The sequence below is a fragment of the Athene noctua genome, chromosome 4 (assembly GCF_965140245.1).
Source record: "Athene noctua chromosome 4, bAthNoc1.hap1.1, whole genome shotgun sequence".
NCBI lineage: Eukaryota > Metazoa > Chordata > Aves > Strigiformes > Strigidae > Athene > Athene noctua.
Genome location: NC_134040.1, coordinates 17,837,509 through 17,861,282, shown reverse-complemented (window position 1 = coordinate 17,861,282; position 23,774 = coordinate 17,837,509). Strand labels below are relative to the sequence as shown.

Sequence of the window (23,774 nt, the reverse complement as noted above, 5' to 3'; positions counted from 1 at the left end):
AAAGAAAAAAATTACTTTGTTTAGTTGTCTTAACTATTTATATTTGTAATACAAATTACATTATACAAAAAGCATACAAAGTAAGAAGAACACTGCTTTGCATTGTTGAAAATACTCAGATACATAAAATCAAAGATCACGTTTGCTTCATTGGAGCAGGAATATTAGCAGATGCTTGTTCTAGGTAAGCTAATGGGCCTTGAGGCATTTCTGCAGGCTTTTTGTGCTGTACACTGATATCTTCCAGGACCTGTTGCCAGTGTCGCAGTTTCCCTAAATGCTTCTGAATTAATGCTTCTTTTCTCTGCAATTCATTTCTTAATTCTGAAACATCCTATGGATGAAAAAATGTGTATTAGTAAATAGACTGTATTAATGAGAATAACCACCTCACATAAAGAGCATGTAATTTTTTAGCTTGAGTTTTCAAGCTGACCTTACAGGGATCCTAATAATGGAAAAGTGTCTAACAAAACAGAGGGAAAGCACTGTCAATGTACCGGTTCTGCTCCCATGCGTCACAGAGCTCAGAGATCATTACTTCCAGCAAAATTTAACTAGTTTGTTTCTTTCAAAGAAACCATCATCTGTGTTCCAATACTCCACAGAGCAGCAGGCATCCAGCTTCTCCAGGTTCATGAGAGCTATGTTAAAAGTGGAGATCTACCAACTTAAAAAAATATAGCATCATGTTGAGAAACCCAAAATTAGTGTGAACAAGGTGTTTAACTGTACTGGTACACAGCTTATCTGATCTAGCACAACACAGGTAAATTAACTTTAACATACCTCTTTAATTACTTGCTCTGGTTTCTGGACTGATAGCTGCAGTCTTTTTTGTAGAAAAAAGCATTCAGTTTGTCTTGCAACATCCAGAAATTTCTGGATGCACTGATCAACACCTAAGCATGAAATAACAAAATATAAAAAACAGATGCAAAAAAAAGATGTTATCGGGCTGATGCTGGTCATTGTCTGCATTCTATTAAAAACACTTTTCATGGTACTTTCCAGAAAGAAAATCTTCAGATACACTAAAACGACATATAAAACGTTGCTTTGCAAACTTTAAGAACTTCTTTTAAAGGTGCAAGACAAGTCTTCTTCCCAAGTTTTATTACATGTTTGACCATGACAAAGAGTGATAAAATAATTTGTGGAACTTGGTTGAATAAAGAAAACATTTCACTGTATGCCCAAGCAAGAAACTCAGTGTAAGGTTCTAAAATACAGGTGTATTTAGGAGAATATTCTGCCTTCATATATTATGCACTACTGTTTTGATAATAAAAGCTGTCCCATTCCAGCATGAGTGGGACCCCATATCCAGAAAGGGGTTTTCCAAACGGTGCTTTAGAGTCAAACTTTAAAAAATTTTTCAGGGAGAAGTACACTTCTAACAGTATGGGCAGGGACCATTTTTTAACTTCCTGTTCAGTATTAATTACACTTCCCACAGAGGTGCGTGTCACACAAATCTGAAAGCATTGCTACTGGGCAATCTAGGCTTTCCCTTCCCGCCTCTTACTAATGCTTCATATAGCTTCAAAATGCGTCGCATCAGCTTCCCAGTTTTTGAACCGTGCATTTCACGGCACGCTAAGGAGATCCCCCACGGCCCCGGCACCCAGCTGGCACTCGCACCCGTCCCTAAATCCCCGACCGTTCCCGGGTGGGCTTCTCTCCCCGTGAGCCTCCCGCTGCTGTGGACTCTCCACCCGGGAAGAGCCGAGCAACCCCCAGTGACGCCGTCACTGGCCCTCGAATGGTTTTTAACCCTCTTTTGGCCTCAAATGCCAGGGCGCATACAGACACCCCCAGCGAAGGGCCAAATGCACCTGCAAAACTTCGCAGCAAGTTTTAGGGCAGGTTAGGCACACGCTGGCAGCCCCAGCCGTGCCCCTCTGCGTTTCAGCCTGCAGAAGAAAACCGGGGGCACCCGGGGCTTCCGCACCGCCGGGCTGCAGCACCTCGGCGGCGCCCGAAGGCCGCCCAGGGCTCGGCTCAGCGCGGCGGGAGTGAGGCGGGGGGCGCTGGGCACCGCGGCGACGCCACCCCCCGGGGCCTCACCGGTGCGGATCTCCTCCTGGTCCGTGCCGTTCACGTAGTCCTGGCTCACCAGCGAGGCGAAGCAGGCCTGCGAGAGAGGGAAGCGCGGAGGTCGGAGGGCCGGCGCCCTGAGGGCTGCGCCCGCCCGCGGCCTGCCCTCCCCCCCGGTCCACACACCTCGAAGGACGCTTCCAGCTCGTCCACGAGCGTGTTGTTGGGATTGCGCGGCCCCGGCGGCGGCGGGATGAGGCCGGCCGGGCCGGGCCCGCCGGGAGGCCCCGGCGGCGGCGGCGGCGGCCCCGGCGGCTGGCTGGCGAACATGCCGCCCAGCGCGCCCGCCATGGCGCGCCCGGCCCGCTCGGCGGCGGCCGCGCATGCGCAAAGGGGCGGGAGCCGCTGGCGGGCCCAGCGCAGCCTCACCGCGGGCCGGGGCCACCGCCCGCCCCACGCAGGGGCCGCCGGAGCCGCCCGGCATCGCCCGCCCGCAGCCGCCCCCCCCGAGCACCGCTGCATCGCCGCTCGCTGTACCCCAGCCCTTACCGAAACCGACCCACCACCCTAAACCAGAGCGAAACAGAAAACCCCACCCTCGGGGCCGGCGTCCCCCACCTTCCCCATGAAGCATCACCCCGCTTTTTAAGTGCTAAAGCTGTCTGACATGCTGGGAACAGTAGCGCTCCTTGGGGCCAGACAGCCTCGCACCTGTCAAAGGGGGAAGCAGCAGGATGACAGATAATCCTGCGGGATGGCAGCAGGCTCCCCCCAAAAAACTAACTTGCATTCTTTAGTTTTTGTAAAACAGGTACAACATAACCCTTGGTGGCATTTGTTTAAGACTCCTGACATAATTTAGCGCTGAAACCATGCAACAGCCTAAAAAAGCTGATGGTGCAGCATTTCTACCTCAAAAATCTAGCTGTTGGTGTGTATTAGGGGAAGAAAGGCATTTCTGCACACAGATTTGCAGAGTTACCTTTCACACCACCTACAATTCACCCAAAACAGGCATATCTACGATCTATTGTTAATTCTCTCCTGATCAAAACACACCCAAGTAAGAGATCTACCGTTTGCAGTAGTTATGTTCAGATGTTTTGGTACTAAATATCTCAATAGTTAATTTTTTTTTTTTTTATTTTAAACTGCATAATGTGTGATGACAAATCTCAAAGGTGAGATATTCTTACCCAAGTAATGATTTATAAAAGGCATTTCTAATGCCAGAGTGTCAAAATGCCTGGGGCATTCATTTATGAATAATACTTTTAAGATTCGTTTTCTTAAGGCAGAGTGGATGATTTTTTAGTATGTATTTTATTTGGTATTGTGACTGTCTTGACTTAATCGAGCCGCAAACTCCACTAGTGTTCTTGTGGGCCGCCCTGCCATGCCTTTTCGAAGATAGGGCACCTCATCTTTGTTCGACATCACACCAGCTATATCTAAATGAGCCCAGTGAGAGGCAGTCACAAATTCCTTCAGGAATGCAGCAGCTGTGCATGCTCCTCCAGCTCTGTGGGAAGCAGAAAAATAGTATTGTTTCTACAGCAACACCAGCAGCACAAACATTAAACAAATACACTGAAAGGAAGGGTCACATGGAGGATGTTGGTACATCTTACCTGCTGTATTTTCCAATGTTACTCAGATCTGCAAGAGGACAGTCTGTTACTTGTTTTGTGTAATGTTCAAAAAGAGGCATTCTCCAAACTCTGTCTCCTGTCAAAATGCTGGCCTGAAAAAGAAACAGTGATGGTTTCGGCATTTTTTTTTTTTTTAAATAAACTGCATTTATAAGCCCTGGTATGATGCATGCTTTTGTTTAGCCTTGATCAGTCTGAAAATCTTCAGCCCAGTATAGTATTAGGTATTTGGAAATAAACTACAAAACAGTGAATCCTACTTTTTAGCTACTTCAGTGTTAGTCAAAAGGCAAAATCTAAAGACTACTTTTTTTTTAAATTTCCTTTTTCCTGACAACACAAACCCTTCCTTTCAGAGGCTTCCTTTAGCCATCACATTTAGTCACTCATGATGCCTCTCTAAATTTGTTTCAGTGTTGTTACACAAGATCAATTATCTTTTTAACATGAACTAATTACTGTCAGCAGTCCATAGCTTATGCATATGCAGTAAGTTATCAAAACATGCAGATCCTTGATATGATGTGCATGCTGTTTGCTGTATGATAAACCTCACTAAAGAGCTAATAATTTATAGTCAAAATTAATTATTTTCAATACAGTACTAACACCATTCCTATGAGAATTCAAAATGCAATAATCTGTCATATTTGCATAAAGTAAGACTAACTTTTCAGTAGCAACTATTACTGAATTATCTTTTAATTAACAACGCAGATGGCCTACCTCATAAAGGTGAGTCCAAAGCCAAGATGAGTTTGTGAACACTCCTGTTGCAGCAGACCCCAATGCAACATCCATGGCACCTACAGAAACACACCTTCAAGGTTATACAACAAAGGTAAAGGTGCACCCGAGCTATTCCTCTGCACCCTGACTCCTCACAGAACTTTTCATTTTTAATTCATTTAATTAAATTATCAGCAGTTTCTAAAGTCTGCAAAAAATGAAGGGTTTAGTACACTTGCATTTTTAAAAGTTTAAACATTGTTAAAATATTTATGTAATCTAATATAACAAGAATTCATAAAAATTATATTCTGTATCTCATTAAACTATGTTTTCTGTTTTCAGCTTGATGCTTAGCAATATTTCTAATATACTCAGCAATAACAGTGCTTCAAGAAAAACATCCAAATTTTATTGTTTCCACATAAAAAAAAAAAGAGTGGAGTTTTTCCAATTTATACACCACTACAATTTTCAACCTATACTCTCCTTTTTGTGAATAATGCTTGCATAGATTTTTGCACAGCATATGTAGATTTACTGTAAATGAAAATAATCCTCATCAAAATACCTAAAACATGCCTAAACCAGAGGGATTACATATATTTGATGCCACAGAACTGCTTCTCTAATGCCAACACTCAATCCTCCGTGAGATTTAAAAAAAAAAAAAAAGTAGTTTAACAAAATTATATGTCAAAGAAATTTCTACAGGATTTCTCCTCCTTCCTGCTTGGTACCCAAGGATCCCAAACAGAGTAATACAGGAATACTTCTATACAAGTCAGCTTAAAATCAGCTTCCCTTCTATTGAAATCTTCCACAGCATTTGAACTGGTAAAACTGATGTAACTTAATTTAAAGCACTAGTAAAGAATATATAGAAAAATAGTATTTTTTGCTTAGCATATGTATTAAGCAACACAGTGGGTTCCTGTCTGAACTACTCTTCCATGTTTGCTCTCATTTGAGCTACAGTCACTTCAGCCATGACAGCTTGTTACTGCAGTTCATGAGATGCATACACAATGCTAGTTTTAAATTTAAAACTGCAACCTCATTCATACACAACTGTAGAGATGAAACAAAGCACATTTTATTATGCCTGAAAGTACACATACTGAACATAAAACAAGAGATACTTCAGCCAAACGAATTCTTGGGAAGATGACAACTCTCCTGTTCTCTAGAATCATGGAGACCTGAGCTAGCTCAGATAATGGAAGAGCTAGTGCTGGCTAGGTCAGACCTCAGGCGCTCAGGCAGCCGTTCACAAAGAAGCTATTTTGGCTCCAGCACAGCCAGTGCCATATGGACCTGGCAGGATTCTTCCACAACCACGCCAGCATCTCTGCATCACACAGCCCTGGGAGCTGAGAGGGCTTAGCTCAGAAATGGAAGCACTGGGAAACATTGTGCAGAAACATCAAAGTCTGTGTAGGTTTTCCCTGCTCTTAGTTCCAGCTCAGGTGGGCTGGTCCAACTTCATCTACATTGCTGAGCTTGTCCCCTGCATGCCAATACCCCCCACCAGTCCTAGAGACACAGTGCAGCTGTGCAAGTTGTTAAGAGCATAAACTGTGCTAGCTCTTGTCCTACAACATGTAGAATCACCTCAGTTGCTTTTGAATTCTGGTTGGCTTTATATACACAGGGCAACTAATCCACAGCCCAATTAACAAAAGTAACACAGAACTGACTTGCAGACTGAGCAGGGAAGGGAGACTGCTTACCTGTTAATGTTGCAGCATTCACAATAGCCCTTGGCTTAAAATTGTGGGCATAACAGAGGGCATCAGCTAACAGCAGTCTTCCTTCTGCATCTGTGTTATCTACCTTGAGGTGCAAAATTAGTAAAAACAGATTAACTACTGAAAACATCCCTATCACTGACTTATTTCTATATACTATCTTAAACAGCTGTCAGATTGTGAACGCACTGTTCACTGTGAATGCCCTAGGAACTTCAGATAATCAAAATTTACTTAAACTAAAAAAAAAAAAAGGACAGTATTTATATACAGTTATGTTTATAAAATAAAAGCCTATCTGTAGCTGAAGTCAAGTCATCTTGCAGCACGGCAACCTCCTCTGCATGCTGGGCCTCTGTGCTGCTGGCTCCTCAGAAGAGCCTGGAGGCTGGGGAGGTGCCCCAGGGGAGTGCAGGGGGCTGGCTGCCATTCCCAGCAAAGCCCCAGGAATCCTGGGGGCTGCTTCCGAGCAAGCGCAGAGATGTGGCCAATGGAAACCACAAAGGAGGAGAGAGTACCACAAAGAACCCCAAATGCATGTCTGCAAACAGTTTCTTGTTATACTGCTCTTTGGAGCCTGAAAGTTCTTCCCTCAAAAAAAAAAAAAAAAAAAAAATCAGTATCCCCTTTGCTCCCTTCCCCTTTCAGGGAAAATTTATGATGAATTCTGAAAGATTAATTGCATGATGTGCTCTGAGCTACTAGCACTTTCTCGCAAATTTCTTCTTTGTGGGGGAATATGTACCCAGTCTTTTCCCTCAAAGCAGAGTGACTGAACTGAGTTTTGGGAGAAGAACTGCAAGGAACTGAAAGATTCAGCAAGTCAAAGGTGGCAGAATCACAGAAATCCAGACAGAGAGAAATATTGATGAAGCCATCTACTTCTGCACAACATCAGTGGTCTACAGCACAACAAATTTCAGTACCATTTAATCTCTAAGTATGGAGCAGTTTGGATTAAAGATAAAATACGTATACTGGGTACTGATTTGGCAAGCTCCTTTGCACAAACAGCCATTATGACTCAGAGTTCTGATTGTACAGAGCAGCTTGGCAGTGTAAAGACCTTGGTTACATCAGCAGGAAACCAATACTCTTATGTCTTACTCCAGATAGCAGGGAAGTGTCCTGAAGGGTCTGCTGGAAGCAATTAATGTTACTCATTCTGACTGAGAACCTGTATTTATGAGCACTGCAACAACCTCTTATGCTAAAACAAGATTTTCTGGCATGTTCAGTAAATGACCACACTTTTCAGCTTTTCCTAGCAATTTATAAAACATGTCTAATGTCTTCAATCTAGATTTACATTTGAAAGAGTCCTACGATAGCAATTTCTAATTAATAACATGCTGCTTACATTCTTAAAAACAATACATTTGCACTGCTTATCTTTTTAAAAGGTCTTTTCAAATACATACTCTGACTGCAGTCACACAACTTGACTGATTAAGCCAATTCACTAGAAGTATTCAAATTCCAAGCTTCACATGCATACCTGTATTGTTTTTCCATTCTTGGCTCTAACTACATCCCCAGGCTTATTTGCCTTACCACTGGGCATGTTTTCACAGAGGGGTGCCAAACCTCAGAGAGAAAAAGAAAAAAGTGCATTACTAGTTTCTTTCTCAGAAAAGATGTAGAAAAAACACTTAGGAAAAAAATGAACACCTCCTTAAGAAAACAGTACTATTCTCATCTTGAATTTATGCTCAAATTCCAAATTTTCCTAGTTACTGAAAGACACATGGTCCAGGTTTCAATTAGGGAAATTCCTCTGATTGTTGCACCACCACATTCTCTCACCTACACCATTTCACCACTACGATTTACTTCTACTTTATGGCCAGACAAGTGAGATCAGAGGAGAAACAAATACCATCTTATGTCTTCCGTACATGATTAGTCACCGGTAAAGGGATATCATTCTTTCTGAAATTAAAAACTTCTCAGATTAACACTCCAAGCCATTCAAGCTCTACTCATTGTAGATAAACACTGTGTAATGTTGAGGGGTCCAAGGACTCACCATAGAACTCTAACCATAAGAGCTGCAAATAGAGATGAGCAAAAAAGAGGATCAGTGTCAAAACTCCAACTATGAATGGGATAACGGGATGAAAGGCACTCCACCGTTCCTAGGTTAAACCTGCTTCTGGCACAAGAAGTAAGCAAACTGTGAACCACCACTTTTCAGTGGAATTATGTATACAGACTTTTGCTCCACTTATTTAGCCCTTCCAATCGCATACTTTTCAGTGAGAATGTCGTGAGGATGTGTGTTTCGCTGCCCTCTACTGGCTGAAGCACAAAAGTGACTAAAACCTGAAAGTCCAGGTTCTCTCATAGAACTTATCCTAGAATGGATTACATGTCATCACCAACTAGGGTTTTGCTAGGGTTCCTGAATTGGCTCATTTAATTTTAGCTGTGCAATATTTCTGCAGAAAAAAATAAGCATTGCTTCTACTTAAAGATAGTATCAACAGACTGGTTTTGTTTGGTTTAGATTTCTGCTGAGGTGTTCACCTAAGGAAACAAGAGCTGATCCCTCTTCCTGTTCAGCTGTGGCAAATGCTCATGGAGGTAGCTCTGCTAACTCCTTTTAATTTTTAATTGCTTTTACAGATATCCACATTCCTTCTTGTAATGAAGGATCAGAACTTCTGAAAAACTTGCTGAAATAAGTTTACTGACAATCTAATTAATGACTCTGCTAAAATCTAAAAATCATGCCTTCAAAATTTTAATGTGGTATTGCAATATTTTATTCAAAGCTAGTAATTTTTTGATAAGCAAGTGGAAATGGAAGAGAGACTAAGCAAGGGAATGAAAGAACAAGAGTCCATAACATTTCAGGGAGACCATTACCACTGCTGATACTAGAAAACTACTGTCTAAATGAAATCTTGTAAAATTAAGATTTTTTGATTCTCACACAAACACACTTACCAATTATGTTAAGAGGTAGATTTAAAGCTGCTGCTGTCACAATGGCTGAACAGACAGTTGCTGCCCCTCCCATATCTGCTCTCATCGCATCCATACCCGAAGACGGCTTCAGTGAAATGCCACCACTGGAACAAACAGCACCAAGTATCATCCAACATGTAGGAGTCTGACATTGCATACATTGATCATGTTCTGTCCATCAGTATGTTTCAGTATCAGTGAACGCTAGACTTGGTGTTTGTCCTGGTTCAGCTAGGATAGGGTTAGGTTTCCCCAGCAGAGAGAGAGGGGGAAGGGATCTCCAGCCGGGTTATTCATACCATGCTGGCGTCAGGTCCAGGGGCGGAAACTTTTTACTTGCTCTTTGGTGGGCTTGGTGGCGGGAAGCTGTTCCGTGACCATTTTGCGGTATTTTTCTGTGTATCATTTGTTTTGTTCACTGTTATTGCTGTTTATTGTTGTTATCATTGCTACTGTTGTTGTTCAGATTGTTTATCACACTGCTGTATTAAATTTCTTCTTATTTTACCCCAGGGTTTGTGCCTCACTGCCAGCCCGACCGGCTGCGGGTGGGGGAGGGGCAACAGCAACGTGCTCTCCGGTCCCGGCAGGGCCTAAACCATTACAGCGCTTTCAAATATTCCTGCAACATCTTAGTAAGCATACTGAAAGCAAGGTATCTGGGTTTTCATTTCAGATAAAATATGACCCTGGTTTATTTCCTCATAATTAGGGCACCATAAAAATCCAGGTAATCTGAAGCAGAGTAACTCAATGGTCTCCATGACAGAAGAGCCCAAAACAAGAACAAAATATTACACTTGGTAAAATCAGCACATGGAAGGGGAACAGTGATAAATTCTTCATTAGTTGTGTGACATGAAAAGCAGTTACAAGGAACTGCTGCAAAGAATGAACTATTTTTTCTTTCCTTAAGCATGATCTAGATGTCCAGTGACAGACTGCGATTCTAAACATGTAAATTCTTCATCCAGAGGTTTGCTCAGGCCAAAAAAGGAAAAATAGCATGTTCTTTGCTTTCCTTCCCCCTGAATTTCCATTTTCCCCTTACAAGATGGGGGCATATCAATTCCTACTTTGTCCAACCACTCAAGCTTGTCTTATCCATAGGAAGGGCAGCACAATCTATTATACTATAAGGCAAGTTCACTGGAATGTAGGGGGAGGCGCTCTGAAGATCTCGCGATGTACGGGAAAAATAGAGGCACATGAAAAAGATCTCGTGATGCACGGAAAGAACAGGGAACTAAAGATCTCATGATGTACAGAAAGGGGTATATAAAGCAATTGCGCAGTTAATAAACCAAACAGATAGCATCCACCATACTGGCGTTTGTGCTCTCTTTCCCGTGGAGGTTAACCTCCTGCAAGGGTTAGCTGTGATCTGAACGCCGCATTCCTGTGGCTTAGCAGATGGAAAAAAGCAGCTAATGCCTTACCACAACACTGGAACAGCATTGGAAGCGATGCTGAGCAAAGAAAAAGGAACTCCCCACTGAACACGAATAACAGGAAGGCATTTTCCCCCCTCTAGTCATTAAAATATTAGTATACATACCTGTCAAATGTAACTCCTTTTCCTACGAATACCAATGGGGTGTCATTTGTATTAGCACCACCTAAATAGTGAATCTCCAGAAAGATGGGAGGTTCAGCCGAACCCTTAGCTACACTCAGGAATGCTCCCATCTCTTGTGTTGCTATCCAAGACTCCGGTCTGGAATAGAAATTTTTTTTTTTTTTTGTAATTGGAACTTTAACCAAAGTGATTTTTGTTTGTTTGCTATTAAAAGATCACAATTCTTGAAGGTTTGTACACAAACTATTAATTTAATTTTAGTTAGCTATTTTGGAAACTGTCATTTTAAATCCAACCATACTACTTTTTTTGTGAAACAGAAAAATACTTCCTCAAAGTTGCTGCTTGGGTTTTGGTTTGCCTTGTTTAAAAAAAAACAAAACAAGGAAACAAACAACAAAAACATTAAACTTCACTTCCTGTGAGGCTGTAGTCTCTGAAGGCATACGAAGTAACAATATTGCAGCAGTTTACAGTTTAGCTTTCTGCTATCAAGATAAGGTTAGCTATAGGCAAAGTTGATTTCCCTCAGTCTTTTGCTTTTCAATAGAACAGCCTCCAACACTTGCGCAAGTTAGCCCAACAAAGAGCAGTAGCTAGAAATCCAGAGGCAAGAAGTATTAGCTGTGTTAAATTCAGTTGCAGAGGCTTTTATGGCTCCATCTCAATATTTTTAAAAGCTAAAAAAACCCCAAATAATAACAGCAATAAATAGAGGATGTTTAATTACCATATCCAAATAAAAAAGAAAAGCTATGTATAAAACCCACTTAGGAAGAAAACAAAAAATATTAGGAAAAAGGTACCTAGTATTTGCCCTCTATGCACCAAGTCTCCCTCAGGCTTCCTTTCACAGCACATGCTAATTAAGCAGTAATTGACTCCATGACTAATATCTTGCTTACTCTGCAAACTAGAAGCTCACCTTCTAATACTGAGAGTGGCCTGCAGTCTGGGCACCCCTCACACCTTTTTGCCAAACACATCCCCTGCTTTTCTCATTTGAACTGGCAGAGTGAAAATGAAGCCTGCTGCAAATAAGAATAACCTGGAAGGTATCTTAGCCTACAGAGGAATCATTTCAGTGGAACTTACCTTATATGGACCTTCACATTGCTGAAACTTCTGAGCTTCTGTTCAATATGTTCGGCAAATTTGATTGGAGTTATATAATTAGCTGGAGCCTCCATAAGGTACCGAGCAAGATTCTGACCCTCAGCATAGGTAACACCTCTTTGCCACGCTTCACTTTCAGCACTAAACAACACCATATAATAATCAGGATCATAAACATTTGCAAAAGTAAGACCTTGTCAGCATCCATCTGTTCTCTCCTGTTTGAAAATGCAGTATCATTAATTTGGGGCAATTAAGAATGTCATAGTAATCTTACTACAAGGAATTTAATATGAGATCCAAGATGCATCTAGCCTAGTAGCTCATCTCTGGTTCTAGCCAGTGCCAGCAGCTAGAAGAATCCTAGAGCAGACAGATGTAAAATTATCTAATACATTAGGTCTTGTCCTAATCCTTACTAGTCAGAGATTGACTTAAATCCTTAAGCACAAGGTTTAATACCCCTTCCAAAATCTGTAATCGCATTAACTATAACAGCCCTGAAAGTTTTTATTTACCATATAAAGCCTCCAATTCTGTTTTTCACTTTACTGAAATATGATTAGGTGATAAGAGTGGAATTTGGATCTCATTGCAGAGTGCACTCAAAGCATTTCACTAATGAATGACAGACGTTCAAAGAACTGCCTGCATAGGAAATGGCAATGTCTCTCTTGTTACTTTGCAACATTAGCAGTACAAAACCTTTCATTTTACTGAGACAGAACTGAAACGCTGATTTGCTTTAAAAGATATCACAAAGCAGGGCATTAAGCTGGATTCCACCTCTCAAGAGAGCAACACAGCGAAGGAGGAATCCAGGAGGAATTTAGAAACATTGCCTGGATATGGAGGGATGGAATTAAGCAGCCAAATCTCAGCTGACACTGACAAGAAGCAGGAAAGGCAACAAGGACTTCAACAGGTACACCACCAGGAAAAGGAAGGTCAGGAATGACGTTGACCTCGTGCTAAATGGGGCAGGCAATCTAGCGAACACTAAGACTGAAGTTCTCAATGCCTGCTTTTCATCAGTCTTAAGGTCCGCATTCAGATTCCCCAGTTCTCTGTGCTTAGTAACAGAGTTTGGGGAAGACAGGTACTATTCACAACAGAGGAAGGCTTGGGACTGCTTAAGGATGCTGGACATACACAAGTCCTTAGTAGCAGGCAGGATATATCTGAGAGGGCTGAGGGAGCTGGCTGACACCACTGCAAGCTTGGTGTCTTTCAGTTTGAGAAGTCACAGTAACTGCATGTGGTCCCTGATGACTAGAAAAGTACTTAAGAATGGCAAGGAAGATATAGGCGACTACAAGGCAGTTATCCTAGACTAATCACCTAAAAGTTTATGGAGAAAGTCATCCTGGAAGCCATTTCCAGGTATATGAAGGACAAGATGGTCACTGGGAAGAGTCATTATAGATTTATTTGGGGCAAATCATGTCTGAACAACTTGACTGATTTCTATGAAGAGAGGGTTGGCTTTAGCAAGGCTTTCACATAGAATCCTTGCAGACAAATTAAGAAAACATGAACTGGAGGGGTAAACTACAAAATGGGTGAAAAACTGCAAGAACTGTTGGGCTTAGAATATAGCAGAGTTACATGTGGTGTTCCTCAAGGGTTGATACCAAGGCCAATACCTTCATCAACAACTTGGACAATGAAATGTACCCTCAGTTGTTCACAGACAGCATCACATTGTGGGGAGCAGCTGAAATGGGGAATGTAGGGCCACCATTCATAGGGGCCTTGACAAGCTGGAGGAATGCACCAAGGGGAACACTGTGAATTTTAACAAAGAGTGGTGTAAAGTCCTGTTCCCGGGACAGGACAGCTCTATGCAAGTCAGGCTAGACACTGACTAGGCAGAAAGTGATGTCTCAGAAAAGAACCTGGGGTTCCTGGCAGACAAGCTGAACAGAAGCAAGCAGCACATTACTGCGGTGACAAAGCTCAACTGTGTTCAATTAGAGCTCGGCCAGCGTGTTAAGGGAAGTAATTATTTACCTCCTTAGCATTGTGAGGCTGCATCTAGGTACATCCACTTCTGAGTTCCTGAATACAAACCCAATACTGATAAACTCCAGAAAGTCTAAAGGAGGGCCCCTAAGAGGGGTAGGGAACTGGAGCACATGGCATATGAGAAGAAGCTAAGAGAATTGGGTTTATCTCACCTAGAGAAGAAAAATTTAGAAAAAAAATCTAATTGCAGACCTCCTTCTACCCTTAAACAGGGTTTATAGAGAAGATGAAAGAGACATCTCAGAGCTGCACAGTAAGAGGGTAAGAGACAACAGTCTCAAGATTCAACAAAGGAAACTGCAATAGGACAAAGAAAAAATCACCATGAGTGTAGATAAGCACTTGAACAGATAGCCCAGTGAGGCTGTGAAATTTCTATCTCAAGAGATGATCAGGCCTTTGTCTAGTCCAGTTCTGAGTAACTGGATGGAGCTTTAAAGTTTTATGTAACTTCCAGCTCCAACTTGGATTAGAGATAACCTGGACTAGATGACTTTCAGAGGTCCTTTCCAACGTAAATTATTGTATACAAAAATTACCTCCAGTGTCATAAGTGGTCATAGGACCATCTATGTTTTCAGGAAATGTTTATTCAATATAAACATGATTGTGTCCCAAACTATCTGCTGCGTTACAAAATGGGAGGAGTGTTGCATGTAGCTTATCAAGACATGCTTAAATTCAGAGAGTTTTATTTTATTTCACTAACTTCCCCATAAGGAAGGCCTTGTTCCTGTACAGAGTACATATGGGAAGTACCTCTTCTCTGCATGACAGAATATCCTATACAGAAGCTCCAAAGTCCACTCTGATAAAGTAAAAAGGGATTAATAAAACTCTGTTCTGGACCCCAAAGCTCTGATATTACTTTCTGCTCTCGGGTAACAATGATGACTATTTAGAGGCCAGAAGCACCCAAGCTTATCTTCTTGCATTATAATCTATGAATGCAAAAACAAGCGAACTATGTAAAACATATCCACCATGGGACGGTCTGGCGTCAGTTAGCATTTCCCGATTCTCAAAAGGATTTATTCATTTATGGAATCTGAAATACCTCTGCTCCACAACTTTGGCACACAATACCAACAGAAGTCCTTTTACGTTGCAACTATGCTTCAAGTAAATTTTTACTTTCATTTTTATCCCAAGCCTTCTCTTCTATGAAGCAGCATTTATTAACCCTTCACTTCAGAACACAGCAGACTAACCAAACATGGCGCAAACATTATAAATATAATTGAGATGTAAAATACTTCAGGAAGTTCAAAGGAGGAGTTAAGAGGGATATTGCTGCTAGGCCTATTCTTTCAGTTTTATATTTTTCTCATGCATGGACACAGTTTTATAAATAAACAAACAAACAGATAAAGTAGGCAAGCTTTCCTTTTGCCATCACCTTCCATGAAGTTGAGGAGTAACTACAGGTTTCTTCTTTTGCTTCAGCTCATTATATTCATGCAATCCAAGGACAGCACCTTCTGCAGCTGCATGAGCATCTCCACAGGGGTCTACTTCAACACAAGGGATCTCCAGATCTTGGATCTGTCTACAGCCAACTGAAAAATACAGTACAGAACTAGCAGGCTGAGTGTTGCACAGAAGAGGAAAACAGGTGTATAAGGTGACATTTCAAGGGAAAATTAATTTTAACTCAAGATATCTGAGATTGTAAGTAAATCAATTAAAAAGATCATGCAGTAGAATAACGAAAAATGCTAATGACCATATACTGACAAATTTTGACTAAAAATATCACTTGATGAATTGTAACGATTAAGACATTTCACAAGAATAAAAAGGAGAGTCCACAGTTGTTCTGATTCCTTTAAGCTCACTCTATAGCAAAGAAAAGCTCTATCATTCTGAAGTGCTATGGATTATGACTAACTACAACTACCAGAAATTTGCTGTAATTTAGTTTTTTGCTGAGTATATGACTGTTCTTTTCTTCCAAATGAGTTTATACACATGTTTATAAACAGATAAAAAGTATTCCATAAATTCCATTTTGTACCCAAATAATTTAACGATGTTTTGTCAGCTGGTGAGACAACACAGGCTAGCACTCTGGATATACAGCTGCCATACATGTGGAACTGACCTCCAGTCTCAGATTATAAACTCTGTGGTGAGAACTCTTTTTATCCTTGTTTTAGACACACTTAGCTGCAGCAGCCATTCTTGATTAAGATAGGAGTCTCCTCTGCCTATGACAGATAACATACTGAATCATACTACTGATGCTGTGAAAGGTATCAGTGTAACACAAATAGCTGTTACAAACTAAGTGACAAAAGTCAATATAAATATATGTGCATACTTAAGTACAGAGTGAGCATGAAGTGAATGAATCGGTGATGCTCTCAGGCTTCAAAATAGTAATTAAACAACTGCCTCTTCAATATCACACTGTTTAGTGAAGTTATTTGATATAAATAACTGCAGTTACCTGTCTGCAGATTGATTTTCATGCCCTGTAACTCCTTTCTCATTAAGGAAAAACATAGTAACAGTGACAAATAAATGCATTTACCAAAACATGCAGTAGGTTTTGCTTTTCAAAACAAAATCATATCTAGACTCACTCTTCAACAATGGAACATGCTGCACCACTGCAATAGTTTAATAGACAAAATGCTTAAGAAAATTTAGAAATAAGTTAACCTGCAACAGCTGCACGAATATTTTCTCTGCCTTCATTCCAGTTTTCTTGGTCATTTACTCCAGGATTCTTCTTACCCAAGCCAACTACAACCACACTTGGAAAGTCCTAGATGAAGCCAACACACAAATGAATTCACTTTCCTCCTTGTTAGAGCAGAGAGTTGTTAAAAAGACCTTACTTTCCAAATCACAAAGCACAGCATTACAATACATTCAGTACATCCTCTATGTTATGCACATTTCTTTGTTAAGCATGCCAGTATGGTACCACTATCTTGCACTCCCAATCATTTGCCACGGGCATGGAACCAGTTGTTCTGCTGTCCAGTAAAGCTTAATTATGTGTATTGCAGCAGACAGGGCTCAACACATAGCAGAACTAATACTTCCAAGGTCAAGTTCAAGAATCCTTTAAAAGCAGATCCAGCTTTCCAGCTACAAAGGCCAGAACTGAGCTGGAGAAGTGTAACCTTTTTTGGCACAATACTATGTCCAAGGAAATAAAAACACTTCAAAGGCTGAGCCTATTAGCTCAGCTCAGGAGCTGAGCTGGCATGATTTGCCAGGTAACAAACCAAAGCTGCACAGATGTATACGGCTCCAGAAATGAGGAAAGTAATGTGGCACAGTAGACTAAATGCTTGCATTATAAGCTGCAAGCAGAAAGCAAAAAGGAAGAAATAACAAAGATTAAAGGAGTCTTTTAAGAATTAGTCAAATTTGTATAAAAGTCAAGGTTATACACGTGAACAGATTTCCCATAGCTCTGAAGAAAAATGAAGTTAATCCTAGGCTTTCCCTTCTGTCAAACAGCTGCTCTGTCAGGTTCTAACAATCAGATTTCAAGGTAAAAGACTTCAAATCAGTAAAGTCTTTAGTCCACAAGACGGTGAACTAGTGTTACCTTTCCAGAAGATGAGTGATTCAAGTTAACCTTTTTTTTTAGTTATTGTTATTTTACACACTTAGAAGAGTGCATAAGGCCAAATTCTACTACATTCTGTTGCAGGGATTTGCTACTTGCCCCAGAAGCCATGCTGTATGCAGAACTGGGATAATGGGACTTTCAATGAACTCAACTGCTATGAAATTTCTGAGAGCCTTTCCACTGAGTCCAGTGTCACCTGTCTGGGGTCTCTGCACGCGAATCGACACACCGTAGGCAACCCTCACTACAAACTAATTTATTTACAATCATTTAAATAGCCCTAATTAGGTGTTCCTGTCCAAGTAACCGAATCCTACGTGTCATATTACATCTGCCTAGCCTCTAGCTACTACTCCAAAAAGGCACAAATTGTACCATATTTGCCAGCTCCACGTAGGTGCCTTATAGATGTATCAGGGCTTCTCAAATGGCACCAAAAACCTAACTTAAGCAGACAAATCCCAGTCTCGTACCCTTGTGATATATGGTGTCTGTGCAGACAAAAGTCCTGCTTGAAGAACAGTCCCATGTCTTGTTTTCAGAGGCTTCAAGCACACAACTTTAAAACCTCTGATTAAAGCCTGTGATGGGACTACACTGTGTTAGAACTGATACATCTGAAGGTCTTTGCACATACCAGTACACACTCATGCACTCACTCCTCCTGAACACAGTAACAGGAGGCACAGTAGAAGTCTGATCCAAAACAGTCGTGCTTCAGCTCATTCAGTAAGCAGTTACTCAGAGCACAGCACCTTTGGAGCAGACTTGTTTACATCTTGCAGAAGGAGCACAGGACTGTGAAAAAGGCCATGAAAACATGGGGAGCACAGAGCAGGAGATTTCAACAAAACTCACATCTTTTGTTGAGAGGGGGGAAGAAGAGCAAAGCATTTATACAAGCACGGCAGAGAACTCAGCTTCAAATAAGATGCAAGCCAAACCTCAGACATTAGTCAACATGCAGACAAAAATCCCAAGTTTATACCTGATGCAAACCATGGAATATGCGTGTTTTGCCTTTTTTCAAAGGTGGCCCACACCTAGGACACAAAGAGATTCTTTCAGTAAAGTCCTTATCAGTGATAAATCTTATGGTACAATGTTCAGTCCACAACCACAGTGCTCTGAGATGTTTGGCTCAGTGCCGATTCAAAGAAAAGCACAGTGCCCATGAACATTTTGCCTGTTTCCTCAGTGCTTCACTCGTCCAGAGGAGCTCACCTCCAAACTGCTTGGCCTGGTAGAAGCAAATACCAGCCTGAGAAGTGGCATGGACACAAAGACTAATAGTGATACAAGAGACCATTCTTACTGGTGTTTGCAGGTACTTTAATCCATTTCAGCAGCTTACACACACTTACAGGGACAGAAGTTCCCTCAACTTTCCAGACACAAGTCTATCGAAAGCATCTCCTGCACTAGTGAACTGGGCAGCACCTTCATCCTTTTCACTTGAGTAGATTCCCAGAACGAGACCCTAAAAAAGGAGGACATGTGTTAATATAAACACCATGGAAGGTAGAGACCCATCTGAAAGGCGGCAAGCACCCTGTTCAAACCGCGGCTGCTGCCCTATGTATCCATCCCAGTTGATGTATTTATCCCACGTGATGCAGAGCGACACTTTGGTAAACCAGGATAAACTACAACGACTTGGCTTGGAAAAGGAATTAGATGCAGTATGACTAGAGTTATAATCATTTTGCTTCACACGGAGAGACAAAAACTCTTTCAACCTGTAATTTTAAGTACAAAAGAGCCTTTGGGGTTTTTTTCCCCCCTCCCCACCCGCAGACGCCCAGCCAGTCGCACCCACGTGAGCGCGGCGGGCAGCCGCGCCGCTCCCCGCCCGAGCCCACCGGCAGGCAGCGAGGCGCCGGGGCAGGGCGGGAGCCCGGCGGGGAACGTCCCCGGGGCGCAGCCTCCCGCCGGGCACGGCGCCCGCCCCGACACCGCCCGGTTCACGAGTTCAAGCGCCAGGCCGGGCCGGGGGGCACTCGGCGACTCCAGGTCAGCCCACGGCCCCCGCCACCCCTCACCTTCCCGCCCGCCCCACGGCTGTAGCCCCGCGGCGAGGGTCCCTGCGCCGAGCAGCTGCAGGCCAGGGGCAGAGCACGGCGGAGGCGGCGCACAGGCACCCTCCGCACGCAGCGCAGCAGCATGGCGGGCACCCGGCGCGGCGGCACAGCGCGGAACGGAACGGGCCGGCCCCGAGCCCGGCGCGCTGGCGGCCTCATCAGGCGGCGCCGCGCGGGGCGGGGCCGGCGGGGGGCGGGGCCGAGGCGTCAGCGCAGCGTCGGAGGCGGCTCCGGGCGCGGCGCTGGGGCGGGCTCCGCCTTTCTGCCCGCCCGCGGCGCGCTCTACGTAAGTATTCGCGCGTGGTGCGGGGCTGAAACAACTCCTCTTGTGGGCTCGTCACAGATTTAAAAACACAGTCCTGGTATGCAAACGGCACGTTCAACTTGCGTATTGAAGATTAAAGTGTAAATTCGGTATGAAAGAAGAATAAAAGCTTCATTGCAAATGCAAACTCAACAGACTTACGTTAATTTCCATGGAGGATGATGGTTTACTCGTATAGTATCACCATGTCTGTCGAGGAAGAGTTGATCAAGTTCTAAGAGAAAGCAGTAACAATGCCAGAGTGAAATTTAAAAAAAAAAAAAAAAAAAAAGTGATAAATGAAAATAAAAGACCGGTGTGAATGACTGTGGTTATATTGTATCAGGAAAATTCACACCAAAATACTGGGCCATTAGTGTAATGTCAGTAGATTCATGCTTCTCTAGCAAAAGAACTGCTTGGAGTTTGCTGACATTTATTGTATCATCAGTACGAAAAGCCAGAGTTTCAGTGGCACTGAACACTCACCAGATTTTAATGACAAGGGATCCCTTTTTTTTTTTTTTTTTTTTTTAGAAATGTGAAACATAGGTTATAAGTAATTTGCTTTCATGTCTCAGATTCTAACACTTTGTGACACTATGTATAACAATTAGTTTGCTTTTCCATACATCTCTAACTGAATTTACATTGTTTCATCAGCAGAACACTAGGAAGAGCAGTAGCTGGGCCTGTTCCCTAGCAGTATATTGCAGTTCCCACCTAACCACTTTTCCCATGAAATGGTACAGAAAGAGATAACATGTCTTGTGAAGAACAGTGGCACTCAGAGACGATGGGGGAAATTGCATCTATTTTGATTTATGTTGTAAAATTAAATTTTTTAACATTAAACCATAACATTATTTAAAGAATCAAGATGGTAGTTAGTTTTTAGCTTCATTTATTTTGGAGAGGCTCTTAGAATGGTTTCTTAGTTCTTTGAAGAATGGCTCCTTAGCTTCTCCACCTCTGCATGGAGCTTCTATATATTCTGCATCTACAAATTAAGCAGACATTTTCAGGGTATATGAAGTTGTGTTTAATTTTATGGAGGGATAGGATTTGACCCATAATCTCTTCAAAGCTCTGAGAAGATATTTCTCATGAATGTTGTCATCTGGGATTTCAAATTTTCAAAAGTACCCCCAAGGAAGTCTTCATTTCCACATGCTGAGCATGCATATGGTCAGATACACTATGTGAAGCGTAACTAAAATGAAAATGTGTAAATTAAGTAGATCACACATCAAGTTCCACATTTTTTGAAAGTATTTTATGATGTACAAGGGAAAGCTGAAAAGGTCTAAGTGATAGACTTACCTATTGTTAACTTTAAGGTGTGCTTTGTGTACATCTTAACTGTGCAAGATTTCATTTAACCCTTTTTTCCTAGGGCGAAGATTCTATGCATTGTCCCATTGCTGTGTCTTAGCAGTGCTTAAACTGAGACAACCTGTGCAGCTGAAAGGGTTTTTAGCCTTATATCTGTTTCGTTCAGTTTAATTCATGCATGGTAATACTTCTGTTCGCTCTAAAGTGAACTGAAAACACTATTTTCTCACAAGTCACAAAACAACCATTCGGTGATAATGTTTTTTGGTCATTCAGCTCATGCAGCTACAGTATCCCACAATAATACTTCATACCTCTGCTGCGAGAAATCTTCTCTTGGACCGTTATTGCCGAGTATGCTTCATTGTTGCATAGATTCAAACCAAGAAATTAAAAAGTTGATCAGCCTAGCTATCCCTCTTTATCTGCACAGTGTACTCAAATGTTTTTCTTTCAGAGCTACTGTGACCTGTCTAGGAAACTAGTCTAACAAATCTTTAATCTTGTCCTTACCTAAGTAGTCACATGGCTCTTAGTAACTAGTTTTTGGGGGAAGTTGGAGGGGCATTAAAGCAGTTCATTAGCAGTATAAAAAATGTGTTGTAATACATGCACATAGTACTACTGAAAAGCATTTCCAAAGCAATTGCTCTATATGGAGGATTTTAAAATCTGCTTCCTTCTCACTTCCTAAACGGAATTAGATTTAGTGAAGGCTAAGTTATGTATTACAATGTAATTCCTACTGTATAAAAACTACTTCTAAATTATATGTTCATAGAACAGTTACAAATGGCAAATACTTCATTTTCTACTTGTGTAATTGTACTGCAGTTTAAGGTCTTCTATTTCAGAGCCACTCGATTTTCTGGGAGAGGAAGGTGGTGGTACCACAGAGGCCTCTGTGGACAGTTTTCTGGACAATAGTGTGCTGTTACCATCTCACTCACCTTCACAGCCTGGGTGGGTTTGCTGCCTATCCATGTCCTGGGTATCACACCATCTGCCTGGGGTCATGGCCCAGGGTAGAGACTGAGTGAAAGCACCAGTAAAATTAGAACAGTGAGGTAAGTGCATGGCATAAGTTAGTAATCACTTTTTCTGCCTTACTGAGCCTCCTTTATGCTGAAATTGTAACAGTGCTCTAGACTCATCAAAACTTGCAGCCTGCCTCTTAAATTTTTATGGGACTTTTAAAAAAACAGTGATCCTAAAAAAAAGTGGCTAACATTGCCTTGAAGAAGACAGATTATTAAGGCCTATTGCAGAAACACCCTCACAAGTTTCTGCTTCACTTATAATCCTGCTAAACTTATAGGGCCAAACCCATAGATGGTACAGGCTACAGTACAAACACTCCTCATTGCATCTGTAGGTTGAGTCTGGTTAACAACATTTCCTCTGAAACTAGTCCACCGACTGCCAAATGTCTGCTGGTCTTGCTGCGTATGTGCTGAAAAGGACATAATTAATTATCATTTCTTACCACACACAGAGCTTGCACGTACACTGCTGAAGCGCTCAGTGAGCATAGTGAATTGAGTCTGCTGTGTAAACTAAGAGTACTCTGAATAGAGTTTTACAACTGCAAAACTGATAAGATTACCAAATGAAAGTAGAATTTACTCTGTAAAACATGTTTACATTGGTCTTTAGATGAAAACAAAGTAAAAAGAGCATGGAAAATAAGTATTTGGGCCAAAGATACTAACTTGTAGGCTTAAGATGAATTATAATTCCTTATTTGAATATCTAAATAAGTGGCCTAATCAGCAAACATGTTGAATATCAACTTATTCTAGCAACTTTCTTTACTGAGTGTTCTGCACACTTCAGTGATAAAACTAGTAATATGAGTACATAAGATACGGTTTTAGGCACTTGTGAAAATACCATTACAGTACTATTTTTGTGAAGAGATCTTTTCAGATAAAAAACAAAGATTTTTTGTATATCCTGAAATGTTCTTAAAACACTTTGAATTCCTTTTCTTAAAAAGTTACTATTTTTTTCAGAGTTTTTCACAATAGTTATACAACCTAGTAGTTTGATGAAGAATAACTTACTGCAAAATAATTTCTTTAATTTAGATAACTTCTTTAATTCATTCCAAGTCACTCTTCAGTTATGTGTAGGTTCTATTGCTAAAAGGTTAATGTGTTCACTATAGCAGTCAAATTCTAAAAATGACATGCTTAATGGCATATACTTTTCTCTGAAATATTCATTACTTGTGACCGAAGAATTGGTTGAATGCCTGTCAAAATTATGGTACTTCCTAAAAAATTATGTGATTTTTCCATACATTTAACCATTTTTATTCATTTTAATACTGTTTCATCATACATCACTTTTACTTGATTTCAGATAGACATAAGAATTGACAGGGTTGTAAAGACAATCTGTCAGATTATTATTTCCAGGTTATCTAAAAGCGCTATTACTTGGCTTCTGTTTACTTCCAGAAGCTGCAATGAAACCTTCATCTCGCAGCTAATACTTTATTTCATAGTCTACTAGCATTCCATAACCTACTTTTCTCACTTCTTTACTTGGTGGGGTTTGGTAACTTCTGTTTTAAAAACATTTCA

At 41.4% G+C, this 23,774-nt stretch overlaps 2 protein-coding genes across 3 annotated transcripts; both read right to left on the bottom strand.

Moving 5' to 3' along the window:
* MED28 (mediator complex subunit 28) lies at nt 1–2,391 on the bottom strand. The gene is made up of 4 exons (XM_074904567.1): nt 2,227–2,391; nt 2,071–2,137; nt 790–902; nt 1–334 (listed from the first exon to the last, which is right to left on the bottom strand). Exons 1-4 carry the CDS (start codon nt 2,389–2,391, stop codon nt 137–139), a joined length of 543 nt encoding a protein of 180 aa, XP_074760668.1. The 3' UTR covers nt 1–136.
* Nucleotides 2,392–3,344: 953 nt separating this feature from the next.
* On the bottom strand, nt 3,345–19,714 carry LAP3 (leucine aminopeptidase 3). Of its 2 annotated transcripts, XM_074903775.1 has the most exons (13): nt 19,506–19,714; nt 18,828–18,943; nt 18,452–18,506; nt 16,536–16,641; nt 15,268–15,427; nt 11,820–11,981; nt 10,704–10,862; nt 9,125–9,249; nt 7,671–7,759; nt 6,155–6,257; nt 4,419–4,498; nt 3,672–3,784; nt 3,345–3,562 (listed from the first exon to the last, which is right to left on the bottom strand). In XM_074903775.1, the coding sequence occupies exons 1-13, from the start codon at nt 19,701–19,703 to the stop codon at nt 3,364–3,366; spliced, it is 1,665 nt and encodes a 554-aa protein (XP_074759876.1). In that variant the 5' UTR covers nt 19,704–19,714; the 3' UTR covers nt 3,345–3,363. The 2 variants fall into 2 exon arrangements, with proteins under 2 accessions (XP_074759876.1, XP_074759877.1); XM_074903776.1 differs by lacking the exon at nt 10,704–10,862.
* Nucleotides 19,715–23,774: the final 4,060 nt, after the last annotated feature.